This window comes from Salvelinus sp. IW2-2015, linkage group LG16 (assembly GCF_002910315.2).
Source record: "Salvelinus sp. IW2-2015 linkage group LG16, ASM291031v2, whole genome shotgun sequence".
Classification (NCBI taxonomy): domain Eukaryota; kingdom Metazoa; phylum Chordata; class Actinopteri; order Salmoniformes; family Salmonidae; genus Salvelinus; species Salvelinus sp. IW2-2015.
The window spans coordinates 33,858,515-33,880,259 of NC_036856.1; the positions used below are offsets into that span (position 1 = coordinate 33,858,515).

Sequence of the window (21,745 nt, forward strand, 5' to 3'; positions counted from 1 at the left end):
CCCCCCAGTTCTCTCTTTGCTGAAGCCATGATTCTCAGTGCACAACAGGTTGTAGATCAGATTTTTTCAGATGTCCAGGAGGAACAAGAGAACAATGATTTAGAAGAGTAGGTATCTGAAGAAGAAGATGGGGGAAGAATACAACCCAGAGCACGATGCATCKTCTTCAGATGAAGAAGAAATCCCCCAAGATGAAAGAGAGACATTTTTGTCAAAGAACAGCAAAATAACATGGTCCTTGTCACCATATGACAACCAGGGCAGGATGGCAGCACAAAATGTCAMAAGGATGACCCCAGGGCCCACAAGACATGCAGTTGTCCATGCCCAGMACATCACCTCAACATTRTACATGTTCATCATACCAGCCATAGAAAAAATCATCCTGGAGATGACAAATTTGGAGGATTTCCGTAAATATGGAGACAACTGGAAAAGGATGGATAAGATTGACCTGCGTGCCTACATAGGGCTGCTAATCTTAGCGGGTGTGTAAGGTCCCGAGGCGAGGCTACATGTAGTCTCTGGGATGCAGGGAGTGGAAGGTCGATTTTCCGTGCCACAATGCCACTGAAAGTCTTTCACACTTTCTCAAGAYTGCTACGATTTGACAAGAGAGGTCTGGGAGAAGTGGGTGGAGCGTCTGCCATACCTCTACAACCCTGGGCCTGAAYTAACAGTGGATMAGCAACTGGTTCCATTCAGAGGTACATTTTTATATTCATATCTGTAATGTAAGTGATTTTCACTGTTCATTTTATTAGGTYTTGCTGTAATATCACTGATTTATGTGATTGTTTTCTGTGACATTGATACTAATTACTGATAGTAATCTCTTTTGTCAAAAGGTCGCTGTCCTTTCCGGCAGTATATGCCCAGCAAGCCAGCAAAGTATGGCATCAAGATATGGGTGGCCTGTGATGCACAATCCAGCTACGCTTGGAAGATGCAAGTCTACACAGGGAAGCRGACCAGTGGAGGCCCGGTGAAGAACCAGGGGATGCGGGTTGTGCTTGATGTGACAGATGGACAAATGGGGTACAATGTCACATGTGACAATTTCTTCACCTCTTATGAACTCAGCCAGCAGCTCCTGAAGAGGAAGATCATCATGGTTGGCACAGTTAGAAAGAACAAGCCTGAGCTCCCCCCTGCACTCCTTGCAACAAGGGGGAGAGAGGCCTTCTCATCAAAGTTTGCCTTCACCCCCACCACCACTCTAGTTTCTTACCTCCCAAAGAGMAACAAGAATGTGGTCCTCCTGAGCACACTGCACAAAACGGCTGAGATCAGTGATCGTGAGGACAGGAAGCCAGCCATCATCCTGGACTACAACCACAACAAATGAGGCACGGACAACCTGGACAAGGTGATTGGAACTTACAGCTGCAGGAGGATGACTGCCCGCTGGCCCCTGGTCATCTTCCATAACATGATTGATGTGTCCTCATACAATGCCTTCGTGATATGGAACAAGATCAACCCTACCTGGATGCCTGATAAGCGGAACAAGAYGAGGGTGTTCCTGGAGCAGCTGGGAAAGGCACTTGTAACACCACACATTTAAAGAAGTGAGCGCCTCCCCCGCACAGCAGCCTCTGCAGCGCTTGTGAAAGCTGTTCAGGGGGCTGAATCTTGTCCTGATCCACCTGAGGCTGCAGCTGGGGCAGGCAAGAGGAGGAGATGCCAATTTTGCCCCCCAAAGAAGGACTGTAAAACAAATACTGTGTGCTGCACATGTGAGAATATCTGCAAAGTCCATGCTCACACACTTGCACACTGTCCTACATGTGCTAATTAGAATTGACTGATTTATGTTCTTCACGTTTTTGTTTTGAATCTATTATCTTATTTTATTCGTATATATTGTTGTTGTTTATACACCTTGTGGGTGGGGGCAATGGCTCAAAAAATGGGAGACGACTAGTATTTTGTAGTTGAATTCCTCATTGTACAGTATGTAAGAATATATCACTATGTTGCCAAAAAAGTTCAAGACTGTTATTGCTTCCCTTCAATAAAATGCATTCAAAACTACTTTCTGCACATTTCTGATWCTTTCTTAGGCTATAGAAGTGCTATCTCTTGCTAAAAAAATTATGTTTACACCTATACAGTATCTTTAGTAATAATAATAATAAACCTCTACTTAAGTAAAGAAAACAATTATGACAGCTGTGTTGTAATAAAAACAAAATGTTGTCCACTGATTAAATGCAGTCTTTCTGCATTGTGAAGAGGGAAAACCCAGATATTCACAAAGTTTGTGATGAATGACAGGTTGTTTCTTCATGCAAAATAGATTTGGGGTTTAAAGTTCAATTAGCTGCATTATTTTAGGGGTTTAGTGAAGGCGGGGCATTTTTTACCTTTAGGACAAGGGGAGTATACAGAATGTTAAGACTACACAAGGGTTAAGTCAGGGACATGTCTGATACATTGTCCTCCTGCAAACCCAAAACACGGCCTGTCATACTGCCACTTCCTGCCGTGACAGCATCTCATTTAGACGTAGTACTCAGCTCCTGTTACATCCCAAAGGATTATGGGAGTATTTTTACCACTTTACAGAGACCTGGACACATACATCATCATCGTCATCATCATCATTATTATTATTATTATTATAGGGCTCACCTCACCGCCGTTCACAACCACTGTGACTGACTGACTGACGGATAAATAGGTAACTTCACCTCTCACTGGGTGCCTAGCTGGCACACACACAACGTAGTAACACACACACACACACTTTCTCTTTGATGACACGTAATGCGGTAGGTTCTTTTTTGTTGAGACACGGGTTGAAGTGTGGAGTGGCGTCGGCTAACCCACAGGAGCCGACCGCAAAGTCAACAACGAGCAGGGAGTTCCGGAGTGGAACACAAAACACTCACTGAACACTCCCCATCATTCACAACACAGAACACAGCAAGCAGCACATCTCCCAGATAACTAGGCGACCTACACTATCACAAGGACGCCACATTCCACACAACACAACAACATACTGACTCATTAATGACACAAGTTCCTGTAAATGKCTTTCTGACTCAGTCACAGATCAATCACACAGAATTCACACAGAATTCACAGAATAAGAACAGATTGATAAACCAACAGAATAATCATGCAACTTCTCTCTACACAGAGGAGGCTTTCTACGTGCTTTACCCTTTCATCGTTTAACCATAAAAGACTGTGGGAAATATCTGGAATTTCACACTGTACCATATCAAATGACAAGAGCAGAAAATAGCTTAGTTTTAATTGGTTATAATCAGTGTCTGTGGCTATTCCAGCATTCATGTGCTGGAACATTGAGACCCCCCTCAGGCCCTGGCCTAAGCCTAATCCTGATCCTGCATGTAAAGTCTTTCATGACTGAGACTTTGGCCACTCAGCATGTGATGTCACTGTGAGCTGGGGCTTTGTTGTTACCCATTGGCCGAGCTCTAGCTGTTGGCCGCCACCTGTCAATCAACCCTTGTGTTATGTCACTCACTCTCACAAAAAAGGTTCAGAGGGAGAATGTCCCCTCAGAACACATTGTTTTGGAGGGAATGTCCCCAAGACAAGACTGGAGATGTAGGATGAAGGAGGTTCCAAAACATATGCTGTTGTTCACTCAGACAAATGTAAAAAGTGTTTTAATACTTTTAAAACTTCTAACCAACTAGTATTACCAACAGATATCTGGTAGTTTGCTCTTTTCACTAATACATTTAGTCAAAGTCAAGTGAGCAACACCAGTGCACGTGTCAGGCTTATTATGACTTTCATAAAGAACTTCTGTTGCTATGGCTGCTGCCAATTATGCAGAAGAAATAAGTATATCCTTGCTATTTAGCTTCACTTTGCGTTCAACAACCAGAAAGCTCTTTTGCATGCCATAGAAGACAGTAGTTAAAAGTCATAATTATGGGTTCACTTCAAGATTTGTCAAAATGTCCAAACAACCGTGTTGCCACATCAGAGCAGTCAAAAGAAGAAGTTAAAAAAATAAAAAAAATACAACGTATTAAGAGAGTTGTGTAGGAGCTGTCATCACAATATAGGGGGTACACCCTCTCTGCCCAGAGTGGGTGAAAACGCACTTTGGTGATGAAATTTCAATTCCTTATGTGAAGACAAATATAATTTTTTATGTTCTGAATCGTTCAGTGGGGTTTTTCCCTAACATACTAACATTATATCGAAAAAGTGGTAACCTAACCTAATACACCTGATAATAAACACTGAGCTCTGTTGACATAGCGGTGCAGGTTTCTCATAACACTTTTGAGGATTTTACATTTTGTGGTCGTCATCTTCAAAGCAAAATTAGCATGACACGAGCTGAAATAAATGTAAAAGGCTTGAAAATGAAAAGCTTGGTATATGCTGCTCAGTGCTCTGTTGACATTTCACAGAGATACACTTGTTTTGATGCGCAATCTTCGAAAAAGAACAGAAATGTCAAATTAAACGTATACTAAAATATGAAAATACTKCATGTCATGTTTCTAAATCGCTATCCATCTTACCTCTATATTGTTTTATGTCCTGCGGATTCGAGAAGACAGACGAGCCTGTCAGGTAGCCATGTAGATTTAATTATTGTACAGAATCCAGCCTTACTGACGCAAAGCAATTTTTCCAGACCACTTTTTTTCTCTTTCCTCCATTGATTTTTAGTCACCCTAATTCTGGCCATTCTACAAGGGTAAAAACTTCAATAAAGTTTGGACAGATTATGATAGAGACAAGAAGTTGGTCAAAATATGTATTTGTGATTGGACACCCTACATAATAGTTAAAATCATGCTGCGCAGTCTCAACACTGAAACACACACAAACACACACACACCAGGCCTCAAATTTCCCAGCAATGACGCCTAAAATAATTAATGTCTTGTGGCCAAAGTGGCCGTTGTGCCCTTGGGCTGAATATAATAATTCCTTTCCTTTCTCCTGGCTGCCAATCGCCATGCTTCGAAGCTCCTCTCACTCAAATGGGTCTCTCAAATATCTAAATTCTTATTAGCCAATGCCCGTCACATGATCTGGTCCTTCTCACAGGCATCCCAGCTCTGAAGTAGGCTACAAGTGAAGACACACCGGGAATGCAAAGGTGCGCATCCTTCTTATCCAATTCCGAGGCYCATATTGAAGATGTTAGAAGAATTGTCCACATTTACTTTTTGTCAGCCAACAAGATGAATAACGAACAGCAAAAGCACTAGCCTATGTCAATGTACAAACATTGACATATTCTATTGGTCAGCTTGTCCTTCTGTGCAAGAAGGACGCGATAGATCCCAAATTAATACAACCCCTGTACATAATGAGCAATGAGGCTGATGCAACAGATCAGAATGTTTAAGATTAAAATGTTGATAAACTATTTCAACAGGACATCGACCGAAGCACACAGCCAAGACAACGCAGGAGCAGCTTCGGGACAAGACGCAACAACTAGCATGGGTTGGTAATATGACTAGGATTGTGCTTTTGGCTGCTGGACAATGAAAGAAAGTTGACAACATGAAAGAAATACTGGTTTCAATGACATATGAGGAAGTGTTTATAAAATAATCCCCTTAACATTCCTATGGTCGGAACATGGTAAGACATGCCTCATAAAATGGAGGAAAAAAACGGGATAGCAACAAATTCTAAAAACCTGTTTTTGCTTTTTTCATTTTATAATCTATTTTAGAATAAGGCTGTAACGTAACAAAATGTGGAAAAAGTCAAGGGGTCTGAATACTTTCCGAATGCACTGTATGTCGACAGAATCAAGCCTTTATTAAGAATGATCCTAGATTATATTTGCCAAACATGACTGGTGTTTAGCCTGTATATACAGTATATGTAATTAAAAGTCTCATTAAAGTGTGGCTACATTTTCTGGCGCCTCCCTCATGTCAGCATCGGTCTGGTGCTGACATGATGGGGGCCACTTTAGATGTACTGTAGGCTAATTATTTATGTACATTTACATAGACATGTTTTTTTAAAGAGAATAGCTACTGTTTTTCTGTTTTCAAAGCAATTTAATTGGCTATTTTGGTTAATGGCCTTGGTGCCCTAGCAGATGGCCTTGGTGCCCTAGCAGATGGCCTTGGTGCCCTGGTAGATTGGGAACCTCTTAAGGCCAAATGGCCTTACCACTAAAATCACAAAATTCCAGATCTGCCACCCACCCACKCACACACASTGTATTTTGAATGCTTTCAGACAATGGGATTAATCGCAATAAATAAACWAATTGTGCACTGAAATTACAAAAAGTGAACTTCAGTAAATTGGTTAACTTGGACAGCCCTAGTCTACAGCGTTGCTTAATCCCCGGAATGAGCTTCAGTCACAAAGAAAAAAATATTTATTCCCTTCAGGAATGCCAACTAATTCCACCTGGCTAACTAATGTCTGGCTGGGTTTAGCTAGCCTAATGACTGACACCACTATGTAGAGATATGATTAGAGAGAGGAGAGGTATGTGTGTGTGGGTGGTGTCTCAAGACTGATTGAAAGACTGATTGACTGAGAGACAGACAGACAGACAGACAGCCGCCGGCACTAAGTTGAGGAAGGGAAAGAGGTGAGTACAGAGAAAGAGGAGAAAGGGATAGTAAAAGAAAAGAAAAGGAGCGAGTGAGAGTAGATTAGAAAGAGTGTAAGACTAGGAGGAGGGAGATGGATAGACATAGTTCTAGAGGTTATTTACCTGCAGCTGTGGCTCTGCTGGAACTGGATGGCCCCTCCTCCTGAGGTTTGCATGTGAGCAGCATCTGTCTGTGCAGCTGTACCGACGGCTCCATGGAATGTACAGCATTCCCCTGCTGACTCCCCTCTCCACCTCCATCTCCGCCACCCAGGCTCTCCCCCACAACCTCCAAGTCAGGGCTGCAGCCTTCCAGGGTCCACCCGCCCCCCCCTTCCTGGCTGGGCCTGCTCTGGATCTGGGGGGCTTGGAGCTCCTGGGGCCGTGTAGGGACCATCAGTCTGACCTGGGGGATGGCGGTGGGTCTGTAAATGTGAGGCAGCTCTGGTTCTTCATCCTCAGGGATGGGGTTGTACCAGATCTCCCCCTCGTCATCCGCATCATTCTCCTCGGCCGGGTCCACACACCTGGGCTGGGGCCCAACGCGGGCGTGGCACATGCTTACCTGGGGTAGGTGCAGGCGGAGGGGCCGAGAGGGCGGCGGTCCGGGGGCTTTTAGGTACTCCGGGGAGGGGCTAGGAGGGGGTAGGGGTGTGTGTCCATGTCCATTGTCCTCCTCTGCTCCCAGAATGCACTGGGAGTCGTCCTGGGTGGTGTGATGCGGCCTCCCAGAGCTCTGCTGGAGCCAGTTGCGTTTCTTGGAAACGGTGATGGTGTTGAGTGGGGGTCTCCATAGTGACAGCTCGCTGGCCTTGCCCTCGCCAACCTCGCGCCTGTCGGAGGAGGAGGAGTGGACATTCTCTATCAGAGCTGCAGGAGAGAGAGAGAGAGAGAGAGCGAGCGAGAGAGAGACGTGTCAGACTGCAGAGCAGGAGAGACTGAGGCTGTTTCTGAAATGGCATCCTATTATCTGGTCAAAAGTAAAGCACTACTATGTAGGGAATAGGGTGCCATTTTGGACGCATTCTGATACTGATATCTCACTGCCACCATCTGCTTACCTGTATCCCTTCATACCTTAAGACACAAAGAGATATTCTGGCAACTATCACCATGGAAACGGTGGGGGATGTTTTATAACCTGTTGAATCATAGCCTCCCACTTGTTTTCTAAACCCAACATTTGATTACCTGATTATATTTGCCTTGCGAGGATAACGTTGTGCCTTTGTTACTTCAAATGAAAACATCTGTATCATGAAACCATAGGTGACTTACCAACAGTGACTTACCCGGCCTTAGGATGGTGAAATGTGTAGGGACTTCCCCCTCTCTTCTCACGCTCACATACAACCACACACGCTACTCAAAATCCAAACACATCATCTTTCTTCACGTCTGTATTTCACCTCTGATAGACATAATGAGAAATGTGTTTTTTGGTATTTTTCTCCACTGCTGGTTCTGCTATATTCTAAAACACAAACCATCATTACTACGTGGCAGGCCTTGCAGGCCCCTTGGAACACGAACGCCTCGCAACACTGGCACATCCCCTCCAATGACTTCCCATCTCTGGAATGTCAGCTTGGGGAATGTGCGAGCTCAGACCTAACGGAAAATCACACAGAGAGAGACGGGATAGAGTCAGAGCTCCCTTAAACAGAGCGGGGGAAAAATCGGAAAAATCACAGCCGCTGTGACAGCAGTGAAAATAGAGGTGCCAGGGATCAGGAGGGTGAGGAGGGGATGGAGGGTGAGGAGGGGATGGAGGGTGAGGAGGGGATGGAGGGTGAGGAGGGGATGGAGGGTGAGGAGGGGAGGGTATGGAGGGTGAGGAGGATGGTTTGGTCAGTTGACATAAGTAAAACCAGCAGCGATATGAGCATCAATAGGGACAGATAAAAAGGTGGTGACGAGGCAGCTTCTGGCTTGACATTTTTCAAAGGGTTCAGAAAGTACCATCCCCATTCAACGCAACAAGAGATGTCTCTGTGTGTCTGTACAGTTCGCAGCTCTGTGTGTACAGTTTACCTAACAGATAATAAAAAGAGAAGCCAAATCTCTTACAAATCGCAAAGCAAGTAACCCTGCAAATCATGCAAAGATTGTTTGTCTGACAGGTCTTGTTTTTCCGCAGGCAGTGTTGACAAGCCATGGGCTGATGAGCAGATGCTGCCTGCTGGGAAAGAGAGAGGGAAACATACAGGCTGGATCTGAGGGCTGAGGGCTGGGTCCTGTTGCAACACGCATGGCATGGCAGTCTTCTCTCTGTAAAGACTGTTTTGATACGTGCCTTCTCCTCTCAGCCCAGACGAGCCCCTCCACAGTAGACACTAATGACAAGTTCTCTTTTCCTTAAGGAAACAGATTTCCTGCAAGCTGCGCTACAACCACCAAATGACAGACTGGATACCGAGAATGTTTTCACTTATAAAACAAAATACACAGGGTTCAGAGGTGTGTGTTGGTGTTTGTGTGTGTGTGTGCGTGTGCGTGTGTGCGTGTGCGTGTGTGTGTGTGTGTGTGTGTGTGCAGGGTTGAAGAAGTGTACTATTAAAAAGTACCAGCGTGTCAAAATAAATAGTTCATTTTTAACCAGTGCAATCAAATTAGTGGAACTTAAGCAAACAGAAATCACATGGCCTGTAAAGTTGCGTAAGGCAGCTATTCCGAGTTCACTAGATTGAAACTAAGTTTCTTTTTTGCTTGGCTGATTTTATTGACATGGGCCCTAAAGGCACATTGTGTGTGTATGTGTGTGTGTGTGTGTGTGTGCGTGTGCGTGTGCGTGTGTGTGTGCGTGTGCGTGCGCGTGCGTGTGAGTGTGAGTGTGTGTGTGCGTGTGAGTGTGTGTGTGTGCGCGCACGCGCATGGACTATGGTGAGGGACTAGAAATCCACTGAGATTAGTTTCCTGAAAGTCAACCTCTCTGAGCTGTGGCTTGGGTTTCCTCTCCTCACATCTACACTGAATGACTGCACTTTATTAACTCTTCAAGAAAGCAACTGTTGACTTTGAAATAATTGCTGACATCTCCTGTACCCAAATCCCTTAAACCGAGCCTTAAAGTTTAAAGTTTCTCTCACCACAACAGACTGTGAATTTCATGACCCCCCCCACAAACATATTTGTGCAATTACTTCATAAATGTGATAAGTCTATAAACTATGATAGAACTTTAAATGAATGAATCGATCATAGGTTCAGCCTACATGCTYTTATATAAGATGCTTAGCAATAAGGCTAAGGCACAAGGGGGTGTGGTATATGGCCAATATACCACGGATAAGGGCTGTTCTTATGCACGACGCAAAGCGGAGTGCCTGGATACAGTCCTTAGCCGTGGTATATTGGCCATATACCACAAACCTCTGAGGTGCTTTATTGCTATTATAAACTGGTTACCAACATAATTAAAGCAGTAAAAATACATGTTGTCATACCCGTGGTATACGGTCTGATATACCATGGCTGTCAGCCAATCAGCATTCAGTGCTCAAACCACCCAGTTTATAATGGCATATAAAACAACGTTCATTGGTTTGAACAGAAGCCACTTCATAATACACTCTGATCTCCATAGGGGAACACACATACATTAAAGAGGGAACAAAACCTCCAGTGCACTTCTCTGATTCCAACTGTATCAGATTCCAACTGTGTAGACTGAATCTACACACTTCAAGGATATAACAAGCATCTTAGAAAGTGCTTGGCCACTGTATATTTACTACGACTAAGCCAGGAATCTGTTTACATTGAGCGAGCCAGCAGAGTTTTTGCATTAGCTCGGCTTAAGCTAATGTCCTCTTGGAAGGGATGGTGTGTTATCTTTAGCATGTGCTGAGTAATGTGACTGGCATGTTAMCTTTAMCATGTGCTGAGTAAAGTGACTGYCATGTTAGCTTTAGCTTGTGCTGAGTAAAGGGAGATTGGCTGTTAGCTTTAGGACGTTTTTACATTGACAAAAGTTAAAGGAGATTCTCGAGAGGTATCCAATCAAATCCTGAGACTTATTACTGTATTGTAAACTTGCAAGCTTGTCATGTCTGGACAGCTACCTCTGGAGTTTGTGCACAACACTCGCTCGACAGTTGCCCCCCTCCAAACACGGCAGTCTCAACAGAATTYTCTTGTTGAGCCCAACACTCCTACAGTAAAAATAGTAATAGCAGAGAAATGTTTTTTAAACTGCTAAAATGTATAGACATTTTCATTATATTTGTAACTTCTTATATTGAGTTTTCACCTGAAGCTAAGCTACGGCAACAATTTCAGAATGGAACAGGCTGTTACTGAAGTACAGGTGAAAACTCAATATAACAAGTCACAAATATAATGAAAATGTCTATACATTTTAGCAGAAAATGGGAATCTCGACTGGACAGTGGGAAGACATCGTCCAGGCAAGCTAGCTATGCAAGAAGCTGATTTATTCCACAGAGAATTATCAATGTTTTTAGTCGCAATTAGCTTTTTACCTCATATAAAGACTTGTATGAAGCCTGGCAGTGCCGTCTGGCACTGGGCTGCAGGCCCAGACGGCATTCCCAGCCGRGTCCTCAGAGCATGCACAGACCAGCTGGCTGGTGTGTTTAAGGACATATTCAATCAATCCTTATCCCAGTCTGCTGTTCCCACATGCTTCAAGAGGGCCACCATTGTTCCTGTTCCCAAGAAAGCTAAGGTAACTGAGCTAAACGACTACCGGCCCCATAGCACTCACTTCCGTCATCATGAAGTGCTTTGAGAGCACTAGTCAAGGACCTATCACTCCACCCTACCTGAACCTAGACCCACTCCAATTTGCTTACCGACCCAATAGGTCCACAGATGACGCATCGCAACCACACTGCACACTGCCCTAACCCATCTGGACAAGAGGAATACCTATGTGAGAATGTTGTTCATCGACTACAGCTCAGCATTTAACACCATAGTACCCTCCAAACTCGTCATCAAGCTCGAGACCCTGGGTCTCGACCCCGCCCTGTGCAACTGGGTCCTGGACTTCCTGACGGGCCGCCCAGGTGTGAGGGTAGGTAACAACATCTTCACCCCGCTGATCCCAACACTGGGCCCCCCAAAGGGTGCGTTCTGAGCCCTCTCCTGTACTCCCTGTTCACCCACGACTGCGTGGCCATGCACGCCTCCAACTCAATCATCAAGTTTGCGGACGACACTACTGTGGTAGGCTTGATTACCAACAACGACGAGACGGCCTACAGGGAGGAGGTGAGGGCCCTCGGAGTGTGGTGTCAGGAAAATAACCTCACACTCACCGTCAACAAAACAAAAGGAGATGGATTGTGGACTTCAGGAAACAGCAGAGGGAGCACCCCCCTAATCCACATCGACGGGACAGAGTGGAGAAGGTGGAAAGTTTTAAGTTCCTCGGTGTACCACATCACGGACAAACTGAATTGGTCCACCCACACAGACAGCGTTGTGAAGAAGGCACAGCAGCGCCTCTTCAACCTCAGGAGGCTGAAGAAATTCGGGCTTGTCACAAAAGCACTCACAAACTTCTACAGAGCACAATCGAGAGCATCCTGTCGGCCTGTATCACTGCCTGTACGGCAAACTGCTTCCGCCCACAACCGTGAGGCTCTCCAGAGAGTAGTGAGGTCTGCACAACGCATCACGGGGGCAAACTACCTGCCCTCCAGGACACCTACAACCACCCGATGTCAAAGGAAGGCCATAAAGATTCATCAAGGACAACAACCACCTGACCACTGCTGTTTCACCCGCTATCATCCAGAAGGCGAGGTCAGTACAGGTGCATCAAAGCAGGGACCGAGAACCTGAAAAAACAGCTTCTATCTCAAGGCCATCAGACTGTTAAACAGCCACCACTAACATTTAGTGGCCGCTGCCAATATACTGACTAACCCAGCCACTTAATAATGGAGATTGATGGAAATTATGTAAAAATGTATCAACTAGCCCACTTTAAACAATGCCCATCTAATCATAATGTTACATTACCTACATTACCATCTCATATGTATATGTAAACTGTACTCATATCATTCTACTGCATCTTGCATCTTTAGTAATACCATGTATCACTAGCCACTTTTAAACCTATGCCACTTTATGTTTATATACCCTACATTACTCATCTCATATATGTATATACTGTACTCTATACCATCTACTTGCATCTTGCCTATGCCGTTCTGTACCATCACCTCATTCATATATCTTTATGTACATATTCTTTATCCCTTTACATCTTGTGTGTTAAAGTGGTAGTAGTGTGGAATTTTAGGTTAGATTACTTGTTGGTTTATTACTGCATGTCGGAACTAGAACGACAAGCATTTCGTTACACTCACATTAACACCTGGCTAACCATGTGATGTGACAAATAAAATACAATTTTGATTTGATTATTCAATCTTTTTCAGTTGGGTACCCCCCATTTCGCAGGACCAATTTCTGGAGACCCACATTTTTTCCCCAAACATTTTTCGTGACCCCACCTCACCCCAAATCTAATGACACAACCTTAAACGTGACATTTTAGATTTTTACATCAACAAATAACCTTCAATCCATTGTATGTTCATCTCTTATCAAAATGAAAACATGTATAAATACATTTACTCATTAAAACTATGTTTCAAATTATCATTCTCAAAAATATTTGTATATTAATCCCATTCAATAATCTGTAGTCTTAATTTTGTACCATTATTATAACTTTTTTAGGGACGACCTCAAAGCGCAGTTCCCCATTTTAGCTAACATCCGCATTTGGCTAACTAGCTAATGCAGCTATTATGATGTAGCTAAGGAGAATGCAGAATAATTTTGTTATGCTTGCTACCTACCATAAACTCGCATTTTGAATAGTTTGCATGGCTAATGGCTACTGTGATGTTTACGGTAAGTTGGAGCTGCAGAGCAAAAATGCCACGTTGCCCGCCTCAACGAAATGTAAGGAAGACAAAATGTCATGTAAATTGAAACAGTTGATGTACAATTTATGCCAATTGAAATCTTGTCGCAGTGCCTCTGCTTAAACTTTCGTCAATGAGAATAGCTCTTAGCATGGGAGGCAATGTTAGCGTTAGTGCTAGCCTTAGCTCAAGTTGAATTAGAGGCTGCTGTCGTATAGCCTATCGTGAGTTGACTGGTCACTGCAGAGCTGTCTCCTTTAAGGGGTCTTCCATAACAGAGGAGCGTGTTCCAACATGTAGGACATTCCAGACCACAGCTCCTCTAGATTTACAGTTTTCTCTTCAACACCTCTGACACTTTCATCATGCATGGCACGGCACCGCCTTCCTCCAACACTCCTCCATTCCTTTCCTACTATCTCTCTACCATCACATTCAAACTGTAAACGCATATGCCATTCATATCAATGCCCTGAAAACAAAAAAATACTCTTGATGTAGGTCACAACCTTTGCCATGGAGCCTCAAGCAGTGGAAAGAACCAACTGAAAAATAACTGTGCAGGTTCTAGAACACCAGTGACATATGAAAAAGTTACTCCAATCACACTTCAACTCAGTAAACTGTAGGGATTAATATTCTTCAGAAAATCACCCAAGTTTCAATACCGGAATAATTCATATTTATCCACATTGTCCCGGGAAATACTGCAAAAATCCGAGTGTCCATTTAAAGTGTTTAAAACCAAGATACTGTATGGTCACTATGCCAGGGTTCTCCCCAAATAAGGGGGTCTGTGCCACTATGTAAAGATTCAGAGCAAATTAAACTGATATTTAGTAATGATAGAGTAACTATCTTTGATCGCAATGACATTGTTGGAATTGCGAAACAGACCATTCATCCATTTTGAACATTATGTCCCTCAATTCAGTGCATTTCAGCAGTAGGCTATCCCGACACGAGCGCGCTCAAGATGCACAGAGGCGTCCCCCAAGTATAGTGTTGTCGAATCATACACATTTGTAACGGCAGTAACAAAAGTCAAATGGAAAGTTGCTATAACTTCCATCAAAGAATGACAGAATATCTCCTATATTTGGCAAAATCGGGTTGATGGTTATACATATAGCAGATAGTTTAAATAGTGGAAATAGATTAAATATCAAGGTAAACCTGTTTTAAAAATATCCATATCTACTCTCATACCGTTTATCGATCACATATTCTCTACTGAAGCTCTCATATGGGCAGCAAGTACGAGACAGCGCAGAGAAGCGGGGGAAATGTTATATAGCTATTTTGACAGCATTGGCAAGAGACATGCTTTGATAATGCAACCTATGGATTACAGAATAAAATTAGGAATTGTCATGCGGACAGGATTTGGGGTTTCAGTGGATTGGGACTGGATAGGAAAATAGCCTAGGCTTTAGGACAGGAAAATATAGCATTTGTGCTCTCATGCCTCTATGAATTGTTAACAGACTTCATTGTCTGTGACAGAGATGCCTATGTAGTGAATTCTGCATAGGCTTATCAAATTTGTGACTGTCTGCAGTCACAATAACAGCTCAAAGAGGCATACGTTATTTTACAGGCTATATGGTTTCCTGTAGGGTTTATTAACTGCATTCAGGTCACGTGTGCAGTCCGGCAGTGTCAATTATGAGTGTACTTTGAATTTATGGCGACTTTGTATGAAGTAAATCCTCTAGGCTAAAGGCTACCATGCGACAGCCTATTTGGATAATGTGCTATTTAGAGAACAAATGATAATCGGTCGAGCCGATATATCGGGCCGATATTGGCCTTTTCTAGTCTATTGGCTACCGGTCCTTCTTTATCGGCTTTGCCGATAGTCCCTCTACATAGCAAAACTGCTGCTAGGCCAGCCGCAACTTACCGCCTGAGCCACGAGCACTGCACAATGCCGAGGAATGTCTAACTGGGAAAATCAGCAGCAGCAAGCAGCAAGATAAATCATTCTCCAACAGAAAGTTGCAGTATTGAGAAATGCATGAATTGACACAGTGGCCAAAATCTAACTCCTGTTGCAAATATTAGTTTAGTTCATTCACTAATAATAAGGCTTGTGTTGACGTGCCCGGACATGCATGGAATAAGCTAGATAGCTAGCTAGCTAAGCAGATAGCTATGTGCCCTGTTAGCAAAGATTATGATAACTAACCCTTTCATCTGTGGCGTTAGATAGCTATCTATATTAGCTACTATGCTAGCAAGCTGGCTAGATAAACATGGTTCTAATATATCAGATAGGAGCTAATAGCCAACGTAGTTAYCTAACGTTAGCGGGTTATCATTTTGAACATGCACCATTTCCGGCAATGAGCCATCTGACTTGCGGTGTAATGTTAGCTATTTACTGGTGTGCTGATCTGACCAACCACAATCATATCCGTAAATTGACAGTTAATAGTTGGATTAGATTATTGTCATAATAGAGAAAGAAGGAACTGTTTTAAAATGCCTAAATAAAGGTTGGCAATAGGTGTAGCTACCTAAGAATCTTCCTGCATGCTTATGGACCAAAAAAGCTGTAGATCAGCAGGTGTGTGTACCTTCTCACTTCGCAAACTATGGGAAGATTTGAGTCATTCAGACAGAACATGCATCGTTGTGTCATCTTTTTTCCTACCATCGCTCTCCTTGTTAGATATTATGCCCATTTATGGCTTGATAAGAAAATGCCATCGCTATTGAACTAGTTCTCATAGTAAACAGCAGTAAGTGATATGAGCGATGGAGAGAGATGTGAGGAGATGTGAAAGGGAGCAGAGTTACAGCTTAGCTCTATCCCATCGTAGCAGCAGGATCAAGTTACAACCTGCAATTTCTTGACAGATAGCTGAACTAGCCAATTGAATTGTTTAGAATTTCATCCTGGCAGCTGAGCTGTTAAGAGAAGCGTCCTGACAGCTGAAAAAATATATATTTTTCCTAGTCAAAGATAATTAGAAAAAATACTTGTTTCATAAGCATCCGTGATCACTAGTGATGCACCGATATGACATTTTTGGCCAATACCGATATCTGTTATTTTCCTTACCAAAAAAAAAAAACGATACCAATTACCGATATTTAACATTTTTGTAGCCTTTTAAGSATTCTAGTACAGTTAAATAGTTAACACACACACATGGACGCAGCGGTCTAAGGCACTGCATCTCAGTGCAAGAGGCATCACTACAGGGTCTGGGTCGAATCCAAGCTGTATCACATCCGGCCAAGATTGGGCGTCCCATAGGGTGGCGCACAATTGGCCCAGCGTTGTTCGTGTTTGGCCGGGGTAAACCGTCCTTGTAAATAAGAATTTGTTCTTAATTGACTTCCCTAGTTAAATAAAGGTTATTTTGTTAGCATTTACGTATGTCCCCATTACCAGTAAAACATAATCAAAACCTATTTATTTCACTTACTTGCTGTGCTGTTTTGTTGTTAATTTGTTCAGTCGTTTCATTCTCAACTAGGATTTCATCATACATGTCAAGCAGTGAAGTTTCAGCTGTCTGTCCTTGGCCTCTCTTCCTCGGTGCGCACTGTCACAGTGTCCGTTTCCATCTTGTCCAGCTGTATATGTAACATTTCACGTAAACCCTGTTTCTTGTCTGCATCAATGTAGCGGTCCTTGTACATAGCATCAAGCTTGGTGGTGGCACAGTAAAGAGAGAATGCCACCGAACCGCTTGTTCACAGCCTGTGTCGCCAGTTTTGTTGAGCAGGCGTTTCAATGKCATAAGAGGGTATCACGTCTGCTGCAGGCGCAAATTATGAGCTTACGAGTCAGTTGTTCGAATGGAGCTAGCTAGTGTGTTCATGTTTCCAAGTTTCCAACATGTTCTCAAATGCCATTGAAATGGCAGCAGCGGTATGACAACCAGCACATTCATGAGCGTGAAATACGACTTTCCTCAGTACTAAATCCTCAACAACCCACTGTGCTGTCAGACTCAGCATGKTCATGGGGCTCATATCGTGACGCRAATAGCAGTGACGCTATTACTGTGTAACTCCAGTAGGGCAATATCTGAAAAATAGCGCAGTTGGTAACGTCAGTGTGTACCGGTGCTCGACCAGTCGGCGAAAGCCAACATCACCCATGACAGAGAAAGGTTGATTGTCAAGGGCAATGAATTATATTATCTTGGCGTTAATGGTTTTCGCCTTTGAGTTGTCTCGCTGAAATGTTCTTACTCTTTCAAATGACTGCTCGACTTGTTGACTGCTCGATCCACACAGCAGACATTGTGGGCTAGGTTAGGAATGCTGTGTTGCACGTGTAGCGGCAGATTTTACGCGGTGTCATTACGTCATGTACCTACGTTATATAAGTATGCATGTCAGCTTTGACATCGGTTTTGGCGCATCGGCGTTAAACTAGACATCGGGCCGATGTCGATGTTGGCATTTTATCTAATATCGTCCGATTCCGATATCTTCACAGATATAGCGTGCATCCCTAGTGATCACACATCACGATCACAAATCAAATCATGAAATTACTTTGGACCCATAGATGTTCTTCTTTATCCTCAAACTAACAGCAGTGCCTATATGATGTCCTTCCATATAGYCGTGACATGCGGGAGTGGTGCTTCTTTGCAAATGTTGTTGATCAGTAGGATAATCTGTTTGTCCCAAATGGAGGACAAACAGATTGTTTGTCATCTGTAGCACCATAGACTCCACTGATCACCCAAAACAAGCTCAATAACTCAATGCATGCACACACTCCTATTGAATATGCATTCACCTGTATTGTGAATAGGCCTATGCCATCTTCATTTACCCAGTTTATCAAGACATTTACCATTCAAATTAAATGATTGCCATTTTGTTGTTATGTATTATTGGCCATCAGCCTCCTTGACACCCAAAAATCGGCATTGGTCCTAAATAATCCAGAATGGTCGCTTTCTAGTGTTTTTTTTTTTTTGCTAATCTACTGCTGACATGTTGTGCATTTTCAGGAATTGCATTAGTGCCATATTGGGGGAAAATGTAATTTCTCAGGTCTTGTCATTTTATTTTTTCAGGAAATGTGAAGAGAGTTCCCGGGAATGTCCTGGGATTCCGGTTAAACATGTTAATTCATAGTAAACTGTGTGATAACTAAAGCAGTGGTGAAAAACACTTAAACTGGGTCAACACTTCCTTGATAGAGACGTATGACTTTGCCCTTATAAACCTAATCTGTMAGAACGRAGTGTGTGTGTGCGSTGTGTGTGTGCGTGCCCTAACCCGACCCTGAGATAACGTTAGTGCACTCTGCGCTGATTGACACAGCTTGCCAAGACCTGAGCTTTCCTTCGCCCTTGGCTTCTAGTTGGCATGAGAGTCCGGTAACCTTCACCACTAGTGTCCACAGTGGTCACCACACGCACACACACACAGGCCAATTAAAAGTCATGCAGACTGAGACCTGTGTCTCAGAGAGTGGCATGCCTGCCCAATGAACACCCAAGACCTTAGGGGTAACAGATGGCCTGGGAAAATAATGCAGTGTGTGTGTGTGTTTGTGTGAGTGTGTCAGTCAGTCCTCTTCCCTGCGCCCTGTTGCAGGGGTGAGAATTGGAAATGGTGTCACTCTTCCGGTCACATAGAATGCCAACAGTAAAAACAACAAGAATTCCACCTTATCATTGTTCCTATTCTCTCCGACCTATTCATTCATACTGCTATCTCCTTTTCTTTGGAATCTTAAACTACAAAAACACATTAAAAAAACATAACTTCCTGCCTGAGACATCACATGAAAACGAAGATGCTGGTGCTTGACGTTGACTTGGCAGAGTCATCAGACAAACTCGGAGAGTATATGTTATTCTGATTAGTATTTGACTCACCCTCTACATAAAGATGTCTGGTTCAGCTACCATGATGCTGCTTCCTCTATATCATTCATCATCTGATCTGTCTTTAGTATCACAAACAGCAGACAAGAGGAAGCATTGTACCTGGTKATCTGGAACTGGTGCTATGTGTGTTTATGAGAGAAAACAGTGCAGCTCAGTAACAAGACTTGGCTTGATYCAGACACAGAGAGCGACACAGTCTTAACACGACTTAACAGTGGAGGGAAGCTGGCAAAGAGGATCAGATTAAATATTTCCTGCCTATTTGATATTGTAGCCACTTTAATACATTAACAAGAGCAGGGGAGATCACTTTACCTTGGGTTATATGTTACATCAAAAGGGTTACGCCACAATTTTGGAAAGCATCAGTGATTTTAACCAATTATGAGGAGGCATTGACTACTAATTGTCAACTAATTGTTTGATGTCATTGGAATCACTTATCTTCCTGTATCTTTGTGCCATTTTCACAGTATGTTGATGTTGGGGTGGTGCTGGACATCATGAATATGAAGTTGACATGTTTTAAAATGTCCCTATAATACCAGATATATCACCWGTAGAAAGTATGACATTTGCATATAAATTATTTGTGAAGCATATATGTCAGCCTTATAAAGGGTTTATGAAGCCTTTARGCCTTGTAAATTATATATTGTGACCTCTGACAAGTATTACCGATAATCCCAATTCAGATGTGTGACTTCCAATAAGGTTAATATCCAAAGCATGCAGACAGAGGCTGGTAATTATTCTCTCACGAGGGGATCAGACTGAGCCAAAACAGGTACTGAGAAAAAGAGAAAATCAAATCTTCAAAGTTCAAACAGCAGTCTGGTGGGCCTTTCACCCTACTGGCTGGCATGGCTATTGGTCTACAGTAGGTTTGATTTATCCCCATTCCTGTTGAGCACACACACACACGCACGCAAACACCACACAACACCACACACACACACACACACACACACACACACACACACACACACACACACACACCACACACACACACACACACACACACACCACACACACTCGCACGCACGCACGCACGCACGCACGCACGCACGCACGCACGCACGCACGCACGCCCGCACGCACGCACGCCACACACACACACACACACACACACACACACACACACACACACACACGATGAGCCATCTAACAACTTCTCACTACTCTATTTTAACCTACTTCCCAAGTCACTCAGTCACACACACATCACTGTGAACACATTGTGGGTGATGAATATACAGGGGGATTTCACACTAATTATAAAAGTACAAAGATACCATACAGACACTTTAAAAGGACTGTCGTCAAATCTATTTTACACTCCTAATCAAACGCATTATATTTATGACTTCAAAGTGAGTTCTAATTTCCAATAAATAAACCAGGAGGGGGATAAATGGGGATCACTTTTAGCGTGTCAGCCAAGACACATATAAACATCTGCATAAATTAAAAGAGCGCCTATAAAAGGAACGTTTATAGTCTAAGTTTATAGTCACGCTTTGAGAGGTTTTGGCATTACTTTTTTAAATGGCTCTTTGTGGAGCAGAGAGAGAGGAGAGAGAGAGGAGAGAGAGAGAGGGGCCCACGGGGGTAAGATAAGCTCTGGGGCTGACCTTAATAAATACTTAATCGCTGCCCATTTTGTTCATTCATACTAAGGAATTAAGTAACAGGGAGCAAACAAGTTAAACAACAGGATTGGCAATATAAAAATTCACTCCCAGGTCCTTTTAAAATGCAAGTTACCATGGAACTTATGAAGAAAGGAGGGGGTGACATGACAGTGAATAAAACAACCTACAGGGAGAGAAGCCTTCTTTTCTCTTCCGAGGTCCCTGAGCTAGTCTTTCTATACATCCCTTTTCATACACCTAGTGGCTTCTATGTCTCTCTGTCCTCTCTTTCCCTGTCTTCTCCAGTTTGTCGACTTCAACAGGTATGGTTAGACAGTGGAAAAGTGCAGAAGAGGCTGAACTTTTCTATGATGAGAGAAGAAGAGAGTAGAGTAGACAAAGATGAATAGAGAGACAGAGAGGGAAAGACAGAGCGAGATGAAGAGACGGAGAGAGAGAAACAAAGACAGAGACATGGGAGATGAAGAGAGGGAGAGAGAAAGAGACAGAAACATGAGAGATGAAGACAGAGAGAGAGAAACAGAGACATGAGAGATAGAGAGAGGGAGAGAGAGAAACAGAGACAAAGATATGAGAGATGGAGAGAGAAAAAGAGAAAAAGAGAGAAAGTAGAAAGTTAGCAGCCAAACCATCTTCGGAAGAGCCAACAGCTGCCCCCCCTCTCCCTCCCCCTCCCTCTCCCTATTTCTCTCCCTCCTCCTCTCTCAC

At 43.3% G+C, this 21,745-nt stretch overlaps 1 protein-coding gene across 2 annotated transcripts in view; it reads right to left on the bottom strand.

Moving 5' to 3' along the window:
- Nucleotides 1–21,745, bottom strand: part of syde2 (synapse defective 1, Rho GTPase, homolog 2 (C. elegans)) — an 82,835-nt gene that overhangs the window by 57,716 nt on the left and 3,374 nt on the right. For both annotated transcript variants that reach the window (XM_024004319.2, XM_024004318.2), the window contains exon 2: nt 6,713–7,459. In XM_024004319.2, the coding sequence (XP_023860087.1) occupies nt 6,713–7,459 (747 nt within the window). The remainder of the gene's footprint in view (nt 1–6,712; nt 7,460–21,745) is intronic.